Genomic DNA, 21,764 nt, shown 5'->3' with positions numbered 1-21,764 from the left:
AAGCTACTAGGATACTTCTCCTTGTAATGCATAATTGCGATCCAAGGCTGATTGCCCTCTGTTTAAGACTGTAATATTTCATCCTCATTTTAACTGTCTATCGTTTCGTTCGATCCCGAAAACATCACGCTTTGTGTTACTATAATTACACTCGCACACGTGTGTTTACTTGACCCAACCCCCAAGAACAAAATTTCCATATTAAGTCATATAGGGGTCAAAATCTTTATAGGAAGGATAAAGCTAACCAAGAATGTAACAAGAAATATTGGGTTCAATTTTTTGAGTCATGATTTATAATCCTCCCACTCTCTCTCTTGTTTTAAAAGTCTATGGAAGTTATTTCAAGTATTAAGTTATTGAGAGTATTTACCTCGAAGACGTCGTGTGGGGTCTAGATGTCAGTATAGTGGCTGAGTTTTTTTCTTGGTTTTAGTGCACCAATTCAATGACTATCAAAAGCCAGAAAAGATTAACCTAATTAGTTGGCAATCTTAACCAAAGATTTAAGTATTTATTTCTTAGCCAAAAGAATCTGGCAAAAATTTTGCTCTGTTGCAAGGTTAATTCATTGGACTTTTTTTAGCTTCCTTTGTTTTTGATTCCTCCAATGCTTGTAGTTACTTTATTTTGTCACTCTACTTTTATGCAGGCTGCATAAATACATTCTAATAAAAAAATTTGTCTAGAAATCATCTTAGCACAGGTTGAAAATACAATATAAACTTCATGCAGACTATATGTTGTATGTTATATGAGGCAATTTTTTATTCTTAGCTAAAGCAAGTGGCAATTTCTGCTAGGCAAGATTTGTCTCACCTTCATATATCTTTCAGTTAGTATGTGCACTATGATTGGTCAATTTAGTAGACCATATTTCACTGTGCCTGCTTCATTCAAATTTGTTGTTTGAATTTAAAGGTTGTAATCTCAGGATCTCAGAGAATTCAGGATTTCAAGGGTCAAAGGACATTAGGGACAGTGATTTTGATATATGAACTGTGACCAAAAGTATAATGCCTCAGTATAACATTTCTGGTGTACTCTGTTATCAAATAATCAGTCACAAAAGCACTTCTTTTAATTCATATTTTATACTAAAAAGCATTAACAAATTATAGATATGCTATATGGTGTAAGAAAAAGGGAATAAAAGTCTCAATATCGAGCTTCTGTCCACTTTTTGCAAAACATTTCTGCCTGTGTCCCTTATTTTCAAAACAGTTCTAAGGCTTATCATCAGTTCTATTTTGAATGCCAACATTTAGTTCAGACTTTAATTCACTTACAATACATTTGGAAATCATGGGGAGTGCACCTGTCTAAGAGAAAAGGCAAATGCTTGCCTGTTAAGAAAGTGACAGCACAGTTCTTAAATCCTAGAAGGTGAAGCTCTCAATAGGGCCAGCTGTTTTTCCTGTGCCATGAAAGTCCTTTTCATATATCAGGCTTATCACTGATAATTTCACACCTGTTTTGAGAAAAAAAAACATCTTAAATGACTCACCATAAACAATGAAGATAAGTCACACTTGCAGATGAGCCACACCCTGAGTGCAGCAACTCAAATATTTGAAAAGCTTGTTAACAAAAAATCAATAGAAATCAAGGGAGTTATTTTATGTTTGTTCTTTCATGGCACTTGCTCCCTTGTAAACCTACTAACATTGAAAACAGCAAAATACTTTGAATCCTCACCAATAATTTTGGCTGTAAGAGTATGGATTATATCTACCAACCTAGACTCATTTATAAATTTTACATAAAACAACAGGAAACCTTAAGGTTTTTTTTTTTGTTGGCTCATTCATAGCATTGAAACCAGGTATTTGATTCAGACTTCTAAATTGTTAATAAAAAGTATTGATTTATATCTAAAAATTGGAGCACATTTTCAATAATTTCTCACCCTTGATTTGCTAGGAAAACTTTCGCTAACTTCTCCACCAGTGTTTTGGGTAATCAATACCATCTTGCTTCTTGTGTACTGATTGTCTTAGGCTTTGGAAACATCTTGGGATTGATAAATCTGTGAGGTCTGAATGTCTCACTGGTGTTATTTTTATTTGAATTTTTTTCAATGAATTTATGTACATTGTTATTCCTACCTTTCAGGTGTCTGAGTTACAGAATAGTGGAAGGCAAATGCTTCTGGTTACAAGTGGTGCTGTAGCTTTTGGCAAACAAAAACTTAGACACGAGATACTTCTCTCTCAGAGTGTTCGTCAAACGCTCAAGCCACAAGATGTCCTGAAGGTACTGTATTTCACAACACCTATTACGTTTACACTTAGATAAGTATACCCTTAAAAAGCACCCTTGTGGCAAATTATGTTAACCCCTTAAGTCTCCCAGATCAAATTTGTAATTCTCCTTACTTTCAACCATACAATTCTTATAATATCAGTTCAGAGAATTTAGTATTGGATCAACTAATTATCCCCAAATTGACATTTGTCTTTATTCTTATCACTTATCTGGTTGATATTGTATTGATATTGTAAGGAGAAATTGTGTCTTGGTCACTCATGGGAGTTAATTGGTTTAAACTCCCAGTCTATGAATGTTGAAAGTTCAGCTTGAATTTTCCAACGTTAACTTTTGCAGTCTGTATTACTTATCCTTATTATCCTTAAGCAACCTCATTTTCACAAGCTATCTTTAACCTCGTTCATTATTTGTATGTCTCTGTTGTACTGGGGTCACGAGTTTTGAGCCCCAGACCTGACCAACACACAACGTCTTGAAGTAAGTATTAACCCTTTTCACCCTAAGAGTGACCAGCATCTAGTTTCTCCTGACAATAATACTACTGAATCATTCATTTTAGATCATGAGAATTAAGGAAATTGTCACAAATTAAAGAAGCTCTTGATTGTTAAACAAATTCTCCTCATCAGCACCTTAGGAAATGTATAGATAGCAGTATGGAGAATGTGCACACTGATGTTAGGTTGTAAAGGGTTAACCCTTTAGCTCCCATGAGTGACCAAGACAGAATTTCTCCTTACAATATCAACACAATGTCAACCAGATAAGTGATGAGAATAAAGAAAAATATCAATTTGGGCATAATTAGTTGTCCTAATACTTATTTCTCTGAACTAACATTGTATAGTTGACAGTAACAAGAATTACAAATGTGATCTGGGAGTTAAAGGGTTAAGGAGAATTTGTGCTACCTTTGTTATGACATCTGCAAATAGTTCGTCTTCTCAAATAACAGTGAAAAAAAGTTGGATCCCTATCCTGCATCTTTTTTATATGCATTAGGGATGCTAACCAACCCAAGCTCTTCTTGCAAAGAGTAGGGAATGTAGCTCAATCCCAGTGTTGTGGTTTGGCCTTGTTTCTAAACATTTCAAAATTAAGGGAGAATGTGCTATATAAATGCATCTTTATCATTCCAGTTATCATTATCTATACGATTATAAATGAGCTCCATCTAGGGGAATCATCTGATGTGCAAACTCAACATAATTCAAATTAATAATAATTTTGTACCAAGACAATCACTCTCTGCTTGACTATGACAACCTGTACAAAGATAGGTCTTCAAAATGTACAGACACAGGAAATAATGTACAGAACAGTATTTTGTTACCATTAGCCTTATCATTACCTTCATATAATGTACTCAGTTAGTAATACTGTGTTCTTGCAGTCAAGGCCTTATATTGAACCAAGAGCATGTGCAGCTGTAGGTCAGGGAGGATTGTTGTCACTCTATGAAGCCATGTTTCAGCAGTATGGCCTGACTTGTGGACAGGTATGTTTAAAGATTATTGCAAGAGATTATTTTGCTTCAAAATTCAAACCTAGTGGTATTTAGGTGATTCTCCGATGTGATACACAGTGGAAATAATTAGGGATCTCTGAGCACACAAATCATAATTTCATTTTCTTTTGTCATAAGTTAAAAGCAAAATACCACTGCTTTTGCACTAAGAAACTTGTAATTCATTGAGGACTGATGGTTTTTTTGAGAAAGAAACATTGAAGGCAAAATAACAGGTACAAGGAGCACATTGTATACCTTTATTGTCAGTTTCTTTCATTTCATTTCATTATTCCTTGTGTTGAGTGTTTTAATGGTCTCTCAATCTTAACTGAACTACATACATTTTTCAAGATCTTACACCACAAAGTCAGGTGCAATAAGCAGTAAAATCACCAGTATGGCTGATTGGTTAAGCTCCTCAAATTTCACAAAGCACCTTTTGAGTTAAAGACAAGGAATAGTGGTTTACTAATTTCAGTTCTGAAAAAAAAAACAAACAAACAAAGCCAATACCCACATGCAACCCTCTTTACCGCATAAAGTAACACTTTGGGTAGGAAGTAATGGACAGGTATAAATTGATTGATCAATTGGTCAGTAAAATTTATCATAAAGGTCAACTAAAGAGTTACGAGTGGAGGGGGTAGGGGGTAGGGCAGGGTAATACTTATCAAAAGTGCTGTTAGTATTTTGCTTGAAAAGTGTTCTTTTACCATGATGTGTCATCAGTTGGTGCTACAACATTGGTGCCTCCTTGAGTAATTACTTGTAAAAAAAATCTTATCAGACAAATGTTTCAGCAAGCAGTGTTTGAATCTTAAATCATGGCATGACTTAAATTAGACTTTGGAGAAGTTATTTGTGGTAGGACTCTCACTTTGCTTCTTGTTTTCTTTCAGTTACTGTTGATTGTGTGTGGGTAAAGGGGAGAACCTTTTTTGACCATTTGCCCATCTTGTCTCTAGCTCCATCGCCCCTGTCAGGATTTTCTTTCTCAGAGTCAGACTGAGTGTAGTATTAAAATTACACATTTTCAAGCATGAGCATAGTTTTCAAGCATAGATTGTAGTTTTCATTTTTTTTTAGCTTTTTTTTTTTTGCTTTTCAATTTTTAAGCTCCAGATAACATGATAGTTTTAGTTAAGGACCATCATTGAAGGTTCCTTTTTTTGTGAGGAAGGGGAAAACCAGTAAGCATTTCATCCATGTTAAGGAAAGTTATTTTTATTGTTATCATTATAAAATTTGCAGAATGTTTATTATAACTAGAATTATTAAAATTGTGCTTTGCAGGTGCTGATCACAAAGCAGGATGTATCTGATAAATACTCACTGGATAACCTAAGGTCAACAGTGGAGGAGTTAATTTCCATGAACTGTATTCCAATAATAAATGAGAATGATGTTGTGGCATCACCTCCAGGCATGGATCTAGATTTGGCTGGGGTGAGTACAATAAAATTCTTGTTACAGTTCATGGTTTGAACCTGGGGTCAACATTAAATTGTGTAGCCTGAGGGTCCAGATAAGTAGTCTCGATGAGCACACTGTTTTAGGCAGTTGTGACTGATGTTTTTACAACTTTAGCAGAAAGTCATCATCAGAATCCTTCTCAGGAATACCACCACCTGGATTATCAGACTACACAATTATCAAGTAATAATTGATAATAATCATCAAATAATCAAGTGCAATTTTATTGATGTATGTGGATAGATGTACTTTCATGACTTATGGAAATGACACACATTTTGCACATTAGAGTGAATTTGAAAATCAAGGGTGACAGAATTTGCTGTAAATTGGATGACAGAATTCTTCTGAGCATGTAGATGGACTGCAACATCATTTTTTCATATTTTGGTCTCTTTGATCAGTTACACGTAATTCTCATGTCTTCCCTTAGCTGAAACTATCAGACCTCCACAATCATATTCTTTACTCTTGGCAAATTTATAAGGATTTTGTTGAAAAAATTCCCTTGGTAGTAGTATATTTATGTAAACTATACATGTTGTAGTTGGAGTGGTTTGAGTTAAAACAGTCTCTAAGAATCTTGAAGTTTCTTTCTGGTTGAGGAATAATGTGCTGTAGAACAAAGGAGAGTACAAATCAAACCAGCAATAGTTTAATAGTTTTAACTACATTTAAACTGCAACACTGATTTTATCCTGTATCATGTAGGAAGGTATCCCTTAGGTTATGTGCCTACACTGTTCATTATTCTCTTCCATTGTTTGGCCATAGACTACAACTTAATGTTAGTCAGACAGAGTAAAACATTACGTGCAGAATGAATTTTCTAAGAGAGTGAAAATTTGCTCCTTTTTTAGTGAAACACTCACCCAAACTGCTAGTCACAAATGGATTAACAACAAGACACAAATAAAGCATTTTTTCCTCTCATGAAATTTACCATCAACTGGCTTAGATACTCAGGTTTCAACAATTTTTTAAAAATATGTTTGGTCTGTTTGTTGCCTATAATAAAGAAATTAGATATTCAATTGACATGATATGTTAATTGCCCACCAAGTTGCTCTTGCGATTCAGAGCAAAAGCTCAATTTCAGTGAAAAATTCTAACTTCTTAGTTTTTTTTCCCAATTTTCAGAAGCCTCAGAAGGTTTTTTATTATTCAATTCTGAGTTCTGAATAACATTTGAAGTTTGAGGTCCTATTATTTGACAGTTGGTTGGTCTGAAGAATTTCAGGCCTGCAAATTTCATGAGCCTGTTTAAAGCCAACCCAAATACAGTGTACTGCGCATCCACTTTTAGAAACTTAAAGAAGCTGTGTTTGTAATATTTTTTTCCAACTTAAAAATTGATGTCCAAATTCTCCATTTGAAATGTGTGGTAGAATCTTTTTAATGGATATTTAGATATACTTTGTTTTTGGTGTGTAAGAAGGTGTCAGTGTGAGTGGTCCATGGAAAGTTTTTTTTGCTGATTCCTCTTTTAGCATTTCCTGGGTGAGAAAGTCAATTTGTTCCCCCAGTTCCCCGGCCTGATCAGATCAAAAATAAATGAATGACCTTTAATTTAAGACTTTAGGAATGAATAAGTCTTTGTACGATCTACTTAATGAACAAAAATTATTTTAAAATTATTTCACCTTTTTATGCTTTGCTCTCCACTTGCTTTCACTTGTTTACACCACATTAATGTTGTCAAATTTATCATTTAAAACTGGTCTTCAAAGTATCTCTTTCATTTGTATGAAATATGTTTATCAAAATAATCAATTTTTTGCCAAATAGAGATTTAAGTCATGTATTAATTCATAATTTTCATGAATTCAACAACCCATTCTAAGATTTTTTTGTTATCATTTTTGCCCTTGAGTGTTTCCTCTATTTGTTAGGTGCACATAATTTGTCCACTGCCATGTACATCTTTCATCTCACACAGTTTGCTTGGTTGACCTTTTTCCCCAGACATACAGCTTCCTGTGCTAAATTCTTTTCAGTTATGTCATTATTACTCATTCTAGCATTTGAAGTTGGCAGTTTTCTGCATTGAGAGTTTTTGACTTTTTTATTATTTTGGAAGTCGTGAATTTTTTTCCATCTGTTTGTCAAAACTGTCTCAATATTTTTAAGCAAACTTTTCAAGTTAGAATAGTTTAGTTAGCTATATTAGGTAGATAGCATTTCAATAAGCAGTTCCAGAACCTTTTCATAACCATCCAAGAGAAGGAAGATCCATATCCTGGAAAACTCTAGGGGGAATTACATTAATTGTATGCTCTCATCAGGCACAACAGAAACAAACTTAAATTTTCAGACTGGTAAGAACTTAGCTTGCGAGCAGAACATAATTAAAAGTGCTTCAACGCTTCTCTGGCCAGTGGAAGAAGTCATGTTGAAGTTTGAAACCTTGAACAACACAAGCCAATGAGAGGTTGGCAAGGGATCTAGCAATGATAGTTTGTGCCAGATCCGTTACAGACCTCTCACCAGCTTGCTTTACTCAAAGTCTTAAACTTACTTATGGTTGAAGAAACGCTAAGCCACAATGCCAATAACTTGATAGCCAGAGTGCTCACAGGCTAGTGGGGTCTCCTTCACTGTATAAGTGTGTTGATATCTTTTGGAATGACTCAGCACTGAAGCAAAATTGGCAGGAATCATCTGTGACCATTAGGCAGTGATTGTTCCTTTATATTATATGATAACATTTCTCTTTTGACAAAGTAGATTAAAGTCCTTGATTTCTGAACATACTAGATAAAAGAGGTTTCAGTGACAATTTCTGTTGGAAATTAGTAGTTGGTTATGAGGAGCATACAGATGAAAGGATTGTGCTCTTTACTCACTGAGAAGTCTCCCGAGGGGTAGGATGAGGAGGAAAGACAGTGTATAAAATGCTGCATACACTCATCCATTGCAACTGTAACAGGTTAATTTAGTGTTATCAACTGAGTTGAAAATGTAAATTGGCCACCATAAAGAGTTTAAATTTCAATTGCTCTGAAGAAGGGCTAACACTCGAAACGTCAGGCTGTAAACTCTTTATGGTGGCCAATTTACGTTTTCAACTCCGTAGTTAACACTAAATTACCCTGTTATACTCTCCCACCAATGTAGCACCACAGTTTCCTCAGAAACTTACCCCTCTCTACTCACTGCAGTTGTAGTTTCATTCAAATTTTCTCTAAGTTGTATGGCTCTGTTATATTTTAAATTCTGAGAAGGAGCAGTATGCATCAACCTTTCCATTTCATATCCCATGCTTTTTAAGTAATTCTTCTTATTTAGTCTTGTTTGGCCCCATTATACTTAGATTGCAGAAAAAGGCAGTATGCACCACCCATTCACTTGATCCCCCTACAGAAATTATTTCTCTAAGATACTCTATGTACCAGAGGACTTGGTGGTAGCCTTAATGAAGAAGAATTGAATCTAATTTGACAGGGTTGTCAGAGAGCCTCTGAGTAGGCTGCATTATTGTGGAATTGGTTTTCTGTCCCATGCCAAAGAAACCAAGGAAATTTTCCAGTTGTATTGACCAAGTAGCCAAAAGCATGAAACTCACTTTTTTGAAAACCTTTTTCATACAATTCAACTTAAGACAAAGTTTTATATACAATTTAGCTCAGTGAGAATGTAGTTAAAAGCTAGACAATGAATTTTTCTAATACTTTCATTGTCTCCTTCCCTTACATGCACTATTGTTCCAACTCGATAAGATGGCCAGGGCACCGGTAAGTAATATTTTCAATCACAAATCCCTAATTCAGTCACTCACCAGCATTTAGAGAAGTCAGTTGTTACTAGAAGTCATAGTTAGTGAATACAGAAGTTGAAACTTTGTTATTTTTTTCTGGTTAATATCAATTTCAAGGACTGTCTATCAAACACAGAGCATGAAAAATATAGTTTATTTGCAGAAAATATGAATGAGTGCCCAAAAAAATCTTTGTTTAGGCTTCAGTTCCCTTAAAACTTAAGAGACCCAATCAAAGTACAGCATCTACATGTTCATTGTGAATTCATAGTCAGACTTAAAAATTGCCTTAGTTTGGTCCACCAGTTAATGAAACATTAATATTTTGTGGTGGCATATTGGAGATTGACCTCGATTTTTAGGATGTCATGTATTTTTGGCATTAGCACATGGCTGCAGTGGGTCAACCTAGCATTTGCAGCTTTTAATCCTTTAACTCCCATGATCCGATTGTAAATTCTCCCCTCTAGCTGCTACACATTTCCTTATAAACTAGTTATAAGAATTTAGTGTCAGATCATGATAAAAAGTTCTGCCTGATTAGTTTTGAGTATTCTCATTATCTGTTTGCTGGGTAATGTATGGACATTATGGGGAGAAGTTACGTTTTGATCACTTCTAGGAGTTAAAAGTTTAACCAATTCTAGACATAACTTTTCACCCATCTTTAGTTTCCTCGTTGAGACTGAGTTGGTCTGAATTTATCTTACTCATTGAATTGTTTACTGGTCCTGCTTAATGCACCCAGGTATTCCAGTTCTAAAACATTGAAATTGAAGGACAGACGGCTTTTCTAGTGAAAGGCAGATGAACACTTGTTTGTAATCTCGGCCTAATTTTGTGATTTTTTTTTTGCATCACTGGACTCTTTCATCTCGTTTCCTTTGTTGAGATCAGTGGACTTTTGGCAGAGATTAACATATATCTTGTCCTTACAATATCTTTGCATTAAATCTTACCACCTTAACATCAGTATGCATATTCTTCACACTGCTCTCCATTCATTTCGTATGGTACTGACTGGGAGAATTTGTTTGACAATCAGTAGCTTCTGTAGTTGGTGATCATTTGATCTATTCTCAGTACCCTAATGTTTGATTTAGCAGTCATATTGTAAGGAAAAATTAGCATGATGCTCGTCACTCTCAGGATTAACCAGCATTTAGGTCATGTGAAGATAGGTGAAGATAATATTATCAACGAGCTTGATGTGACGCCAAATTCTCAGTATCGGAAATCGTTAATCAGTCGATATATGTTGCAACTTGGAATGAACGAGCACGTGAAAAACTTTTTAAAGACCAAAAAATATTGCACGCTTTTTTAACTTAGCAAATAATCACGGACAAACTTGAGAGTAATCACTGTATCCGCAACATCGCAGATACAAACCCTACAATTCTGCAGGTGTTCTGAAAATATAGGAATCTTAGCTTAAGATATAATTTTCAGTTGAGTGTCGAAAGAAATTCGGGATTGCGTTGGGGTTTTACATAACTTTGCTTTGTGATTGGCCCAGAAAACTCGCCCCATCTTCTCAATCAATCAGATGCGAAACTAAAAACCAACCGGCTTGGTCGCAGGCGTTTTCCCGCGCGCTTCAAGCAATTTACTCATTTTCACTTTGAGTTCTCATTAGCTAATGACTATGTAAAAATTTTGCCCGCTGGAATTACATAGGGTTTGTTCTTTTGACATTCAGTTGAAAAGTGCTATATTTATTAAAGTTCGAGATTCCCCAGCAAGTGTAATGATCGGGGAAGTATGACTCACTGAATTTAAGGAAACTCTTCAGAGACTCTTGTCAAAGAAATTTGCTCTAGTTGGGCATATACAATTAACTGTTCTTATTTCACAAGTCTTCTTTGCAAGACTTCTACAACGATCTAGCAAGTTTCATCTTCAAAAAGTTTAAGCTCTCAGAGACTCCCTGTTCAAAATCTGGCAAGTTTGATTTTAGACACGGCGAACTGTTCAGGAAAACTTCTCATATTTATTGTTTAACTCTCAGGAAAGTCTTTCTTGATATTATTGTGAAGCTTCAGCATAAATGCGGATTTGATTAGAACGTGTCTGTTACTCTAGTGTTCTAAGAAAAATATCCGATTCTTGTTGTGTTCATCAGGTGATAAGTGTAAAGGACAATGACAGTTTATCTTCCTTGCTCTCAGTGGAACTGAAGGCAGATTTGCTGTTGATATTATCAGATGTGCAGGGCATTTACAGCGGCCCTCCTGACTTGCCCGAGTCTCGCCTTCTGGACACATTCAGGCCAGCGGACGTCAGTAATATTGAATTTGGAGAAAAGTCACGTGTTGGCAGAGGAGGCATGGAGTCTAAAGTGAAGGTTCGTACTTAATCATACTTGATAACCATACATAATCTTAATTAGGGGATTATTGGGGCTCTTACTTGATGTAGAAGATACAGTATACGTCACACTATTGTGACTATTGTGTATACTGTATCTTCTACACCAAGTAAGAGCCACTATTGGTCATTATCTATCGCGGGGGGGGGGGGAGAGGGTTCGGAGAAATGTTTTTACTTGGCTCTCGAAGTTTTTAGAGGGAGGACTGCCAATGAGCGGGGATTGTTAGAATATTACAGATTCTCGAGAGGAGGTTAGGAGAATTTTATTTTGACGCAACCAAAATCCTCGGAGAATTTTCGACACTGTATCGCATTGAAATTCCCGTTCGTAAGTGACGAGCTGTCATTCAAAAACATGGTGATACAACATTATTTTTGACGTGATAAAATTATAATAAAAGTAAAGGCGAAAAGGATACTGAATTTTAAGGAAAACTTGAAGTTAGAAAGACAGGTATTTTAAGTCCACCTCACTGAAATTCAGCCAAGTCATACAAATTTTGTACGATCCATATATAGGTAGGGTTTTTTCAATTTATAATTTGAGTACATCTTAGTTTCAGTACAGTACCGTTTTCAGAGTTATCCACTCGGTAGAATATTTCGAAAATCTCCGTTTTCAGTGGATTAGACTGAACGCCAGGCATAACCGTAAGTCACAGCACGGTGTGGACGGCGCCTCACAAAGAAAATTTAGTATGAGTCCTAAATCGTTTTATAACTCTTTTACAAAGGCAAGTTTGCGTTTGAATCTTGGGGAAAGAAAGATCGAAACAGTTTCGCTTGGCGTGTCTACGTGTGCAATTAACTGTTGAAGAAAAAGACTTATCGAATCTGAACGATAAATTATTTCAACTCGTAACTTCATCATTTTTTTTTTACTTCTGCATGACTCTTCAGGCCGCAGCCTGGGCACTAGAGAGAGGGACGAGTGTTGTTATAGCCAATGGTACTGGCAGTGACTACGTCATTCGTGAGGTTCTGGATGGCCGGAAGGTTGGAACATTCTTCACTATGGTCGACGAACCAGGGCCATCTGTAGAGAATCAGGCTGCGGCAGGTACGTCAGAATGTACCTCAGTCCATGTCATCGTCATTTTGTTGTTCACCTTACCGTGATTGGTTCGAAAATGAGAGCAGCAGGCTAATCAGAAAGCGAGTTATATTAGATCGAAACTTGATTGTTATTGTTTTTATGTTTAAAATTCTCGCTCAGTACGAACTCTAATGGCCATCTGATACTGGTTCATCTCGAACTAAAGTTACATATTTAGAAACCTTGAGGAGAAGAATCCTGAAATGAAAAAAATTGGAATGTTAACTGGTCATGTTTTCACAGGATTTGTGAAAATATTGATTTCAGATGCTATAATGCAAGATGGGGGCAGTTTTGTAGATATGGTTTCTCCCCCTCACCGAAGACTAGTGGTTAGGTTATTCCCATGTGATGGTATGCCGAGAGATCAAGGTTGATCATGTGACTGTACTAAACAACTGCATGGAATTTTGCACTTTCCTCTCGGGATTTACTAGTTTTATTGAATTTTTTTCTTAGATTATAATTTATCTTTCTTTTTTCTGCGAAAATGTGTTCTTCAGTTTCTTTTTTTATTCTTTTTTTCTAAGCTCGAAAGGGAGGAAGAGCTCTGCAAGCACTGACCGCTGCCCAGGTACGGTTGTAGACTTCTGTTAAACGCCTATAGTCAAGTAATTGTTTACTCTTCATTTAATTCCTTTTTCAGGTGTAGCTAGCAGAACAGGAAAGAGTTTTTTTGCGCTTTCAGTCGAACGGAGACAAACGCGAGGCGAGCGCAAGTAACACGTTCCTCCCCTCGCACTTGACTCGCACTTCGCGCTCGCCTCTTACTTGCCTCCGTTCGATTGATGAAACGCAAAAATATTACGTCTGTCGTGCAGGCTAGTTCAGGTCATTTCAAATCATCCAGATTTTTCTTGATTTCAGAACGAGAAATTCGGCAAAAAATGACGCAAAATTCCCTTTGGCTAAGAGGTAGCGCTCGGTATTCGTTAGCATCATTTTTTTTCTTCTCCCTCTCTCTCTCTCGCTTTGCTTTACTCAGCCTAGTTTTCGAAGCTCGACTTGGAGTCAAGTCTCCTCATGCCTTATCTGTTATTTCAATATTCAAACTTCACGTGTTGTTTTGCGGTTTATGTGATGCGCTTTTGTTTTTCTTCTTATGTGTTTCGTTCAGCGGGCCAGAATCATCTACAAGTTAGCTAACCTTCTAATGGAACGCAAGGATCAGATTTTAGACGCTAACTCTTTGTCTCTCTTTGTTTTCCTCAGCCTAATTTTTTGAAGAATGAATGTTGTGCCGCGTAGCACTGGGAACACAAATGGTGAAACAGAGAATTAACTCTGAAGTGTAAATTAAAGTGCTATTTAAACCCATGAATAACCCATTGGGTTTTCATATGTACCCTTACTTTCTCTTCGCCGCGATTCACCATCCTAAATCGTCCCCGACTTTCTCTGTGCGACCTCGTAGCTCAGTCGGCAGAGTAACGGTAGATCTAATCCGGAGGTCGTGGGTTCGATTCCCACCGAGGTCAAAAGATTTTTTCTTTGCCTCGTGTGGTTCCCTGTTTCCCTTTATTAGGGCTAACGCCCAATGGGTTATTCATGGGTTTAAATAGCACTTTAATTTACACTTCAGAGTTAATTCTCTGTTTCACCATAATTTTTTGAAGCTCGACTCGGAGTCAAGTCCCCTCATGCCTTATCTGTTATTTCAATGCTCAAACTTCGCGTGTTGTTTTGCAGTTTAAGTGATGTTCTTTTGTTTTTCTTTTTATGTGTTTTGTTCAGCGGGCCAGAATCATTTACAAGTTGGCTGACCTTCTAATCGAACGCAAGGATCAGATTTTAGACGCTAACTCCAAAGATCTGGACCATGCTCGGTTTGAGGGACGACTATCGGCTCCCATGATGGCCAGATTGCTTTTGACGCCGTCCAAACTCGAAAATCTTGCTCAGGGACTGAGACAGATTGCGGATTCCTCTCACAACATCCTGGGTCGTGTGCTTAAACGAACCAAAATCGCTCAAGGTCTAGAACTGAAACAGGAAACTGTTCCAATTGGAGTGCTTCTCGTGATTTTTGAATCTCGCCCAGATGCTCTAGTGCAGGTACAGCTGTGGTCAATGAACAATTGGTTCATACGTCAGCGTGCGTTCATCGAGATTTGAAGCACGCGGGAAGTTTGGAGAGCACGAAAGATGCGTAAGAGTTGCTCGAGGCGTAGCCGAGAGCAACTCTAGCTTCTTGAGTGCTCTTCAAACTTCCAAGTGCGTCATATCTCGATGAACGCACAGCTGACGTATGAACCAATTGTTTTATAACATGTTCAACCAGATGGAAAATTTTTTTTTCTCGAGGGATTTGTTTGCTGACGTCATGAGCGTGCACAATAGGAATATGAAGCACCCTCGCGCAATTGAATTTGATTACACAAATTTACTAGCTATGTTATAACACATGTTGATTATTACTCGTGTATATGAGATACGGCTACTGAACGTTATGTTTTAAACAGAAAGATACGACCTCTTAGAAAACAGAATGGATATAAGGGTTGCCATGGGTTGAGTCAAATATCTAAGCATCATTTCACTGTAGTATTGACGTGTATTTAAATAAATCACGCAGTATTGCCGCGCGTATGTTTTCAATGGAAAACAACTCTGTTCCATCCAAAAGTCACTTGTGAACTACGTTGAGAATTGAGTTTGTTCTCTAGTTATCTAAAATTGTAGATTAAAAGTATGTGTAATACATAGCTTATGCCTAAACGACTTTACATAATACTATAAGATTTAGAAGTTGACTTTACGTGGCGTTAAGCTATGGACAGTATTTGTTTGCTCATTGTTTGTTCGTTTGTTTGCTGTTTTTGTGTACTGTTGCTGTTTTTGTCATTTTGTTGTTATTTATGTTTTATTTTGTTTGTCAGTTTACTGCTTGAGTTGAGCTGAAGTTAAATTATTACACTAAAATTCTGCTTTCGTAAACCCCAGGTGTCTTTAACCTTACATAAAGAAGACGAAAGGGATTTTTTTCTTTCTCTGGTTTTGTTTGTTCATGTATTTGTTTACTTTCCTCCTCTTAAGCTGGATTTTTTTTCTCCAAGGTTGCCTCTCTAGCTATCAGCACAGGCAATGGTTTGCTTCTGAAGGGTGGCAAAGAAGCTTATCACAGCAACAGATGTCTTCACAGTCTTGTTGCAGAGGCTCTGTCGATGTACGTTCCCCCGGAAGCTGTTAGTTTGGTAAGTTTTGCGACGGTTCTGAATGATTGCAATTTTTACCTCAAAATTGAATTTTTCTGCCCTCAATTTCAACCTTCTTAACTGTTTTGCATTTAAATTTACTTCCCACACTGAATTTGGACTTAGTAGCTTTCAGTATGTGTTTTACACTCTCAATGATTTCTTGGGACGAGCTTCGAAAATCTTTTGACTTCCAAAACAGGAAGAGTGGGTACCCTGTTCCAGGCAATTGTTCAGACCGCATTTCGATCGGGTGTCATAAAAACAGTTTTAAGTGCTGGAAAATACGAGTAACTATTTCGCCTCTGTTTTAGTTTTGGATCTGATCGGTTGAGGAAGTAGTAGGAGTTTTCTGTACCAATGGCAAGGTGCAATAAAGTAAACCCAAATAAAAGGGATTCCGAATTACTTTGAACACTTAAGTGGAAATTTTTCTAATAAACGAAGCGCGATTGTAGCGAAAGTGTGTTAAATGAAAAAATTTTGCGTGTACCCATCCCAAACCTCCTCCACATACTCGCTGGCTTTTCGTTCTTTTCGCTCGCCGTTTACTGAATTCCTGGCGATCGTTTCTCATGGAAACCTTGTCACAGATCTGTCTTCGAACTCTGTGAGTCGAGTGTAACCCTGTCAGTGCTGTAGTCTTTATATGCTGACCGTGTATTTATTAATCTTTCTGATAGGTCAGTACTCGAGAAGAGGTAAATGATCTACTTCAATTGGATAAATACCTGGACCTAGTCATACCGCGAGGCTCCAGTGAGATGATTGAGCGCATTCAGACGGAGAGCAAAGGAATTCCTGTTCTTGGGCATGCTGAGGGAATTTGCCACGTGTATGTCGATAAAGATGCAGATCTTGAAATAGCCACCAAGATTGGTAAGGATTATTTAACTCATTATTGTACCTTATGCTTGGTGAGGGAAGCGTTCCTTTGCTGATTTTGCTTAATTTTCAATTGGAAGTCGTGATGACCCGCGATTGCTTAACTTCGCACCGTGATTGGTTTAGAAAACTCGCAGCTCTCTCCTAACCAATCATCCTTGATTCGGGTGCGAATGATGCGACACGAACACGCATTTTGCAATCTTCAGCATAACTTCGTGGACACTGCTTGCGGTTCATGTGCGTGGGATCAAAACCGCAACTTGGTTTCACTGTGCCTCAAGGATCATGGAATACGAAAATTTTGGTTCGCTACAATTTCCAGTAATAGCCAACACCTTTAAAAATTTATTCACCTGGATGTTCAAAGGCGCGGAACGTATTGGGCCCGACAAGACTGAAAATGTCAGTCAACATTGAATATTTTACCGAGCTTTCATGGGCAATATCTTCAAACTAAACCGTTCTTCAATCGCTGACCCGTTTGGGCTTAATGATTGCCAAGAGAAACATTCGGATGTGAGTGGTCGTACATTTACAACCGTTAAACTTCACTTGATCATCTTTATTTTGGTTACATTATTTTCTATTCTTTCTGTTTGTAGTGGTGGATTCCAAATGCGATTATCCTGCAGCTTGCAATGCTATGGAGACTCTTTTGGTACACAGGGATCTCATAAGGTCACCATTTCTGGAACGGATGCTGAAGGCTCTTAGAGAAAAAGGAGTAAGTCGAAACCCTTTAATCCCTAACATTAGTATGCGCTTTTTCCAAACTGCTCTCTATACATTTGCAATGATAATAACAGGAAAATCATGAGTTTCTTTAGTTGGTGATCATTTCCCTTATTTTGATTACCTCAACATTTGAATCGGAAGAAAATACATGTTAGTCGCTCCAAGGGGTTAAAGAGTTAATGTTATATGACACACTGCTTTGAACTTGTTGTAGTGGATGACACATGAACGCGTGAGGTAAGTTCGCTTCTAGGAAAGTTTTATAGCGTTGCTTTTCAACGGTTATAAATTTTTGTGCGTTATTTTGGACAAGTGATATCTTTTTTATCGTTCCTCGCGTTCTTTGCGTCAAAATCGCGAAATTTGACAAAACTATGAGGAGACCGCATTGAGTTAAATTGAAGCACAAAACTGGACATTTTTTCATTCAGTGCGCTTTATTTGTCCGCTGCTAACCTACGTAAGTTCGTTCATTACACATGCTGGACGAAAGGTGCGTCCTCCTAAGTAAAGACCACCAATATCTACAGTAACGCTTTTCCAGTAGCACTCCGTTTGCAAATTTTGCTTTTTTTATTTCTACGTCCCATCGATTTTATTTGTCCTTTTTTTTATTACTATTATTTTTTTTAAGGTGATAGTTCACGCCGGACCCAACTTAGTGAAAACTTTACCGCTGGCTCCGGCTCCTGCTAAGACCATGAAGAAAGAGTACAGTGGGTTAGAGTGTACGGTGGAAGTGGTAAGGACCACAGAGGAAGCCATTGATCACATCCATAAATTTGGAAGCTCACATACTGATGTCATTATCACCGATAATGGTAAGAATATCGTACTCAATCTTAGCCTTCATCTCTCGGTAATCAGGGTTCTTCTCATCTCTCTTTGTGTCGCAACGATTTTCGCGCGAGTTGTTCGGAGGCGAAGAGCAAAGGATGTTCGGAGTTTGAGTGGCCAATCAAAGCGCGCTGTTTGAGTTTGAGTGGCCAATCAAAGCGCGCTTTCAAATTTTTCGGTATATACTAATTGTGGCTATCTAAAAAGATTCGTAAATGACCAAATCTCCTGAAAGGAAACCTTTACTAGCGGAACAAGTTACCGTGACGCCGATGAAATTGGGTGCAATGTGAAGTTTCGTCGGAATTTATTGGACGCAAGGTCTAAATTGTACAAGAATTTGAAACAAATGAAAGCCACATTGGATTTTCTGAAGTTGCCGCCGCACGCAATTTTAACCAACGGAGATGTTGCCTAAACGTTTGCAAAAGTTTACATTATAACAATACAACGTCAGTTTGTTCCAGTAGGGGCCATTTCTTTCAATAATTCTGAGGCCCACTTCTGAGGGTCTTTTCTGTAGCCATCAGCTCTTCAATCTGCCGAGCAGTCCGTCTTCGTTTTGCGCAAGAATCGTTTACACCCCCTCCCCAGCCCTCACAACCCCATGTTCCATGGGTCACCTGGTTGGGGGAATCTGGTGTAAGGAAAAAAGTGCTATCGATGCGTGAGTCACTTGTTCTGCGAGCAATGCCATGTTTGTGTTTTTGTTGTTGTTGTTGTTTTTTATTTATTTTTGTTTTGTTTTGTTTGTTTGTTCGTTCTTTTTGCTGTAAGAACGTAAAAGGGAATTTATGTAAGCTTCATTACGCAGGGCAATACACGCAACTCGCTCATATTTCTCCGTTTCTTTATTACGCAACGTGTAATTCAGTTGACAAATTTTTAAGCAGCGCAAGACGCATTTAATACTTTTCGTTGTGCATATTACTGAATAAACCCTAAAATGTTTTTTTCTCAGGAGAGACTGCTGATCACTTTCTGAAGGCTGTGGATAGTGCGTGTGTCTTCCACAACACAAGCACGAGATTTTCGGATGGGTATCGCTTTGGCTTGGGTAAGTATGAAACATTTTTCTCAGGTATTACAGGAATACAGTTGCCGTAAAAAGGTTTAGTTCGTGGAGCGCAAAATTGAAGAGAAATGAGCCGGTGGAAGGAGAAATTTGCTTCGATTTTATTTATGTGAAGTGTAAAAAAAAATTATCCCAAAAGAAAATAAAAGTCAAGTCACATTTTAGGAAAGCTTTAATAAATAAAAAGGGCTACTTTACTCGTAGATACCATAAGTCTGGGAAACAGGTCGCAGGCGCGCAACAACGATAGTGGTGGAGTTGGATTTCTTATTTTGACGCTGTAATGGCGATGAAATCCTCTACGGCCAGTGTTCTTCATGTAGTGTTGTTACTTTTCGTTTTCGTCTCATAAAGTCACGTGGAACTAGAAGCTTTTAAACCTTTAACTTCCGTGAGTGACCAGGCCCCGTTTCTCGGAGGTCCTGGTAACTTAACTTTCACTCAATGTGGGGGCTTCAGAAGTTTGGTAAATTATGCAATAAAACTATCAGCTAAAGAAACAAAATGTGCCGGGTAGGATGTCGGCGCCAGAACCTGTTGATCTATTTTGTAAATTTTTATTTTGAAATATTGCTTCGGGCTCGTTGAGTCAGCGAGACTGTAGAGAAGCCATAACTGACGACCTGTTGTAAAAAAAAAAAATTGGCTAAAAAATGCATCTAACATTGATCTCGGGAGATAAACATGGATTCAATTTTACTAGAAGGACTATATTTAGTTTTATTTAAGTGGTTGTACATGTAAAGACCGTTTAATAGAGGTGAAAATTACAGTCGTCAAAGGAAAAATTTCGAACTTCGAAAACCGACCGCTTAGTGCATGGTGACCGCTTGATGCAGGTTCGACTGTGTCTAGCAGTTCTGCAAACAGCAGCACCTTGAACGCCCGGTATAGTACCACCGCCTTGGTCGGGGATGCACGTTACCCTTTGTTCCTATGAGTGGATTATCAGGGTTTTCTTTTCCTGCATAGGGGTATTGTATTGTTGAACTTGCCCGAGGTAGCCGGGAGGGGAATTCAACGAGTCCTTTAAAGGTACAGGATACTAAGTAAACGCCATTGTTTTATTTAGGTGCTGAAGTAGGTATCAGCACGGGTCGTATCCATGCCCGGGGTCCTGTGGGTGTGGAAGGATTACTGACCACCAGATGGGTGATGACTGGTCAGGGGCACACAGTGGCTGACTTTGCTGAAGGAGGCCTGCTCAAGTATCTTCACGAGACCCTCCCAATTGAAGACGCTCCTCAGGATTCTACTGATGAAGAAACGACTTCTGACAATGGCGAAAGCGAAGTTATACAGAAATAACTCCTTAATGCAGAAAGTGAACGTCAGTTTGCGCACAGTACTCGTTATATGAGTCAATGTTACGCTTGTCATAAGCATATATTTTTAAACGTTCCGCTGAATAACCTATTATTTTGTTAAGTTTATTTCGACCAGTGCTGTCATGCATTCCTCTTAGTTTTCCTATTTATTACTAGACACTGTATAACTATCAAGTAACTTTTTTTTTTGCGAATAGCTTAAAGCGGAGCCCCAGTCTTAAGAAAATACGGATACTTATCAGTATAGGAATATTTGGTTGGCTTTGGGTTCGACCTCACGCAATCTTAATACCTTGTTAACGTTCTTGTGCTCCATGCTCAAGTCCTATTGGTGAATATAGCGAAATAATAACTGTGAGGTGACCCCCAACATTTGACTGTTACGTGGTCAGGACAGGCTACGAAAAGCAGAAAACCTGACTCTTGAAAAAGGATACTAAACTGAAAGAGGTTCGTTAATAATGATGACAGTAATTATATCGGTATTACCGAGATATTGCAGTCAACCTCGAGGAAGCAAAATATTGGATTCCTTCTTAATTGGGTTCTTGAATCATTCCCGTGGATTTCCCACAATTCTCCGCAAAGGAAAGGGCGGCTGAGAAGTCCCTGATCCTGATGCTTGTTTCAATAACAAGCTAGGTTTGTAAATTAGTTCTCAAAACAGACTCTCTTTTTGTGTTCAGAAGGGGAGGAGGAAAAGTGCGATCAGTTCTGACATGTGAACGCAGAACTTTAACTCTGCTATTTAAGTACGGTTGGTACAGATTTAAAATATACATGTTTATCACTGTCAAAACTGTTTATCGTTATTATGCACAATGACAACTACATTTTAAAAACAGACAATCGTTGAGACATCACTGGGTTCAACCCGTGCTTTCGTGGTTACTTCATCTTCTTTTCCATATCTGTCTCATTTCCTCCCTCCACTTACCCCACATAGAAAGCAATGCTGAAAAGTATATTCTTTAAAGAAAAACATAGTTTTAGCAGCGTATTGTGAGCGGTCTTTTCTCTTTGCGTAATAGTATGTATCAACAGCTTTGTCACCGATGTAGGAGATAAAGGACCTACGTAACAGAAACTTAACTATAAATATAACATAAAGAATAAAACCTCAAGGAAGCAAATACGTTTGAAAATTTCTTGTTTTAGCTGGTGCGTATAAGTTCACTAAAAGCGTTTCGACCAATCGCGTTCAAGCTAGAATATGTGATGGATAAA

At 37.7% G+C, this 21,764-nt stretch overlaps 1 protein-coding gene and 1 non-coding gene across 3 annotated transcripts in view; both read left to right on the top strand.

Annotated features, from left to right (window-relative positions):
• LOC113664851 (delta-1-pyrroline-5-carboxylate synthase) overlaps positions 1-21,670 on the top strand; it is a 22,173-nt gene extending 503 nt beyond the window's left edge. The window contains exons 2-15 of one of the 2 annotated variants that reach the window (XM_027180470.2): positions 2,116-2,256; positions 3,665-3,769; positions 5,075-5,227; positions 8,974-8,988; positions 11,137-11,358; positions 12,285-12,444; positions 13,011-13,054; positions 14,215-14,535; positions 15,537-15,674; positions 16,358-16,553; positions 17,165-17,286; positions 17,932-18,118; positions 19,096-19,191; positions 20,282-21,670. In XM_027180470.2, the coding sequence (XP_027036271.2) occupies positions 2,116-2,256; positions 3,665-3,769; positions 5,075-5,227; positions 8,974-8,988; positions 11,137-11,358; positions 12,285-12,444; positions 13,011-13,054; positions 14,215-14,535; positions 15,537-15,674; positions 16,358-16,553; positions 17,165-17,286; positions 17,932-18,118; positions 19,096-19,191; positions 20,282-20,517 (2,136 nt within the window). In that variant the 3' untranslated portion in view covers positions 20,518-21,670. The remainder of the gene's footprint in view (positions 1-2,115; positions 2,257-3,664; positions 3,770-5,074; positions 5,228-8,973; positions 8,989-11,136; positions 11,359-12,284; positions 12,445-13,010; positions 13,055-14,214; positions 14,536-15,536; positions 15,675-16,357; positions 16,554-17,164; positions 17,287-17,931; positions 18,119-19,095; positions 19,192-20,281) is intronic. The other variant, XM_027180471.2, reaches the window with a different exon arrangement.
• Trnar-ucu (transfer RNA arginine (anticodon UCU)) lies at positions 13,885-13,958 on the top strand. Its single transcript has one exon. It is a non-coding gene; the product is annotated as a tRNA-Arg (tRNA).
• Positions 21,671-21,764: the final 94 nt, after the last annotated feature.

Source organism: Pocillopora damicornis, chromosome 2, assembly GCF_964200805.1.
Source record: "Pocillopora damicornis chromosome 2, jaPocDami1.2, whole genome shotgun sequence".
NCBI classification, from domain to species: Eukaryota; Metazoa; Cnidaria; class Anthozoa; order Scleractinia; family Pocilloporidae; genus Pocillopora; species Pocillopora damicornis.
This window is presented reverse-complemented; position numbering and strand designations above follow the sequence as displayed.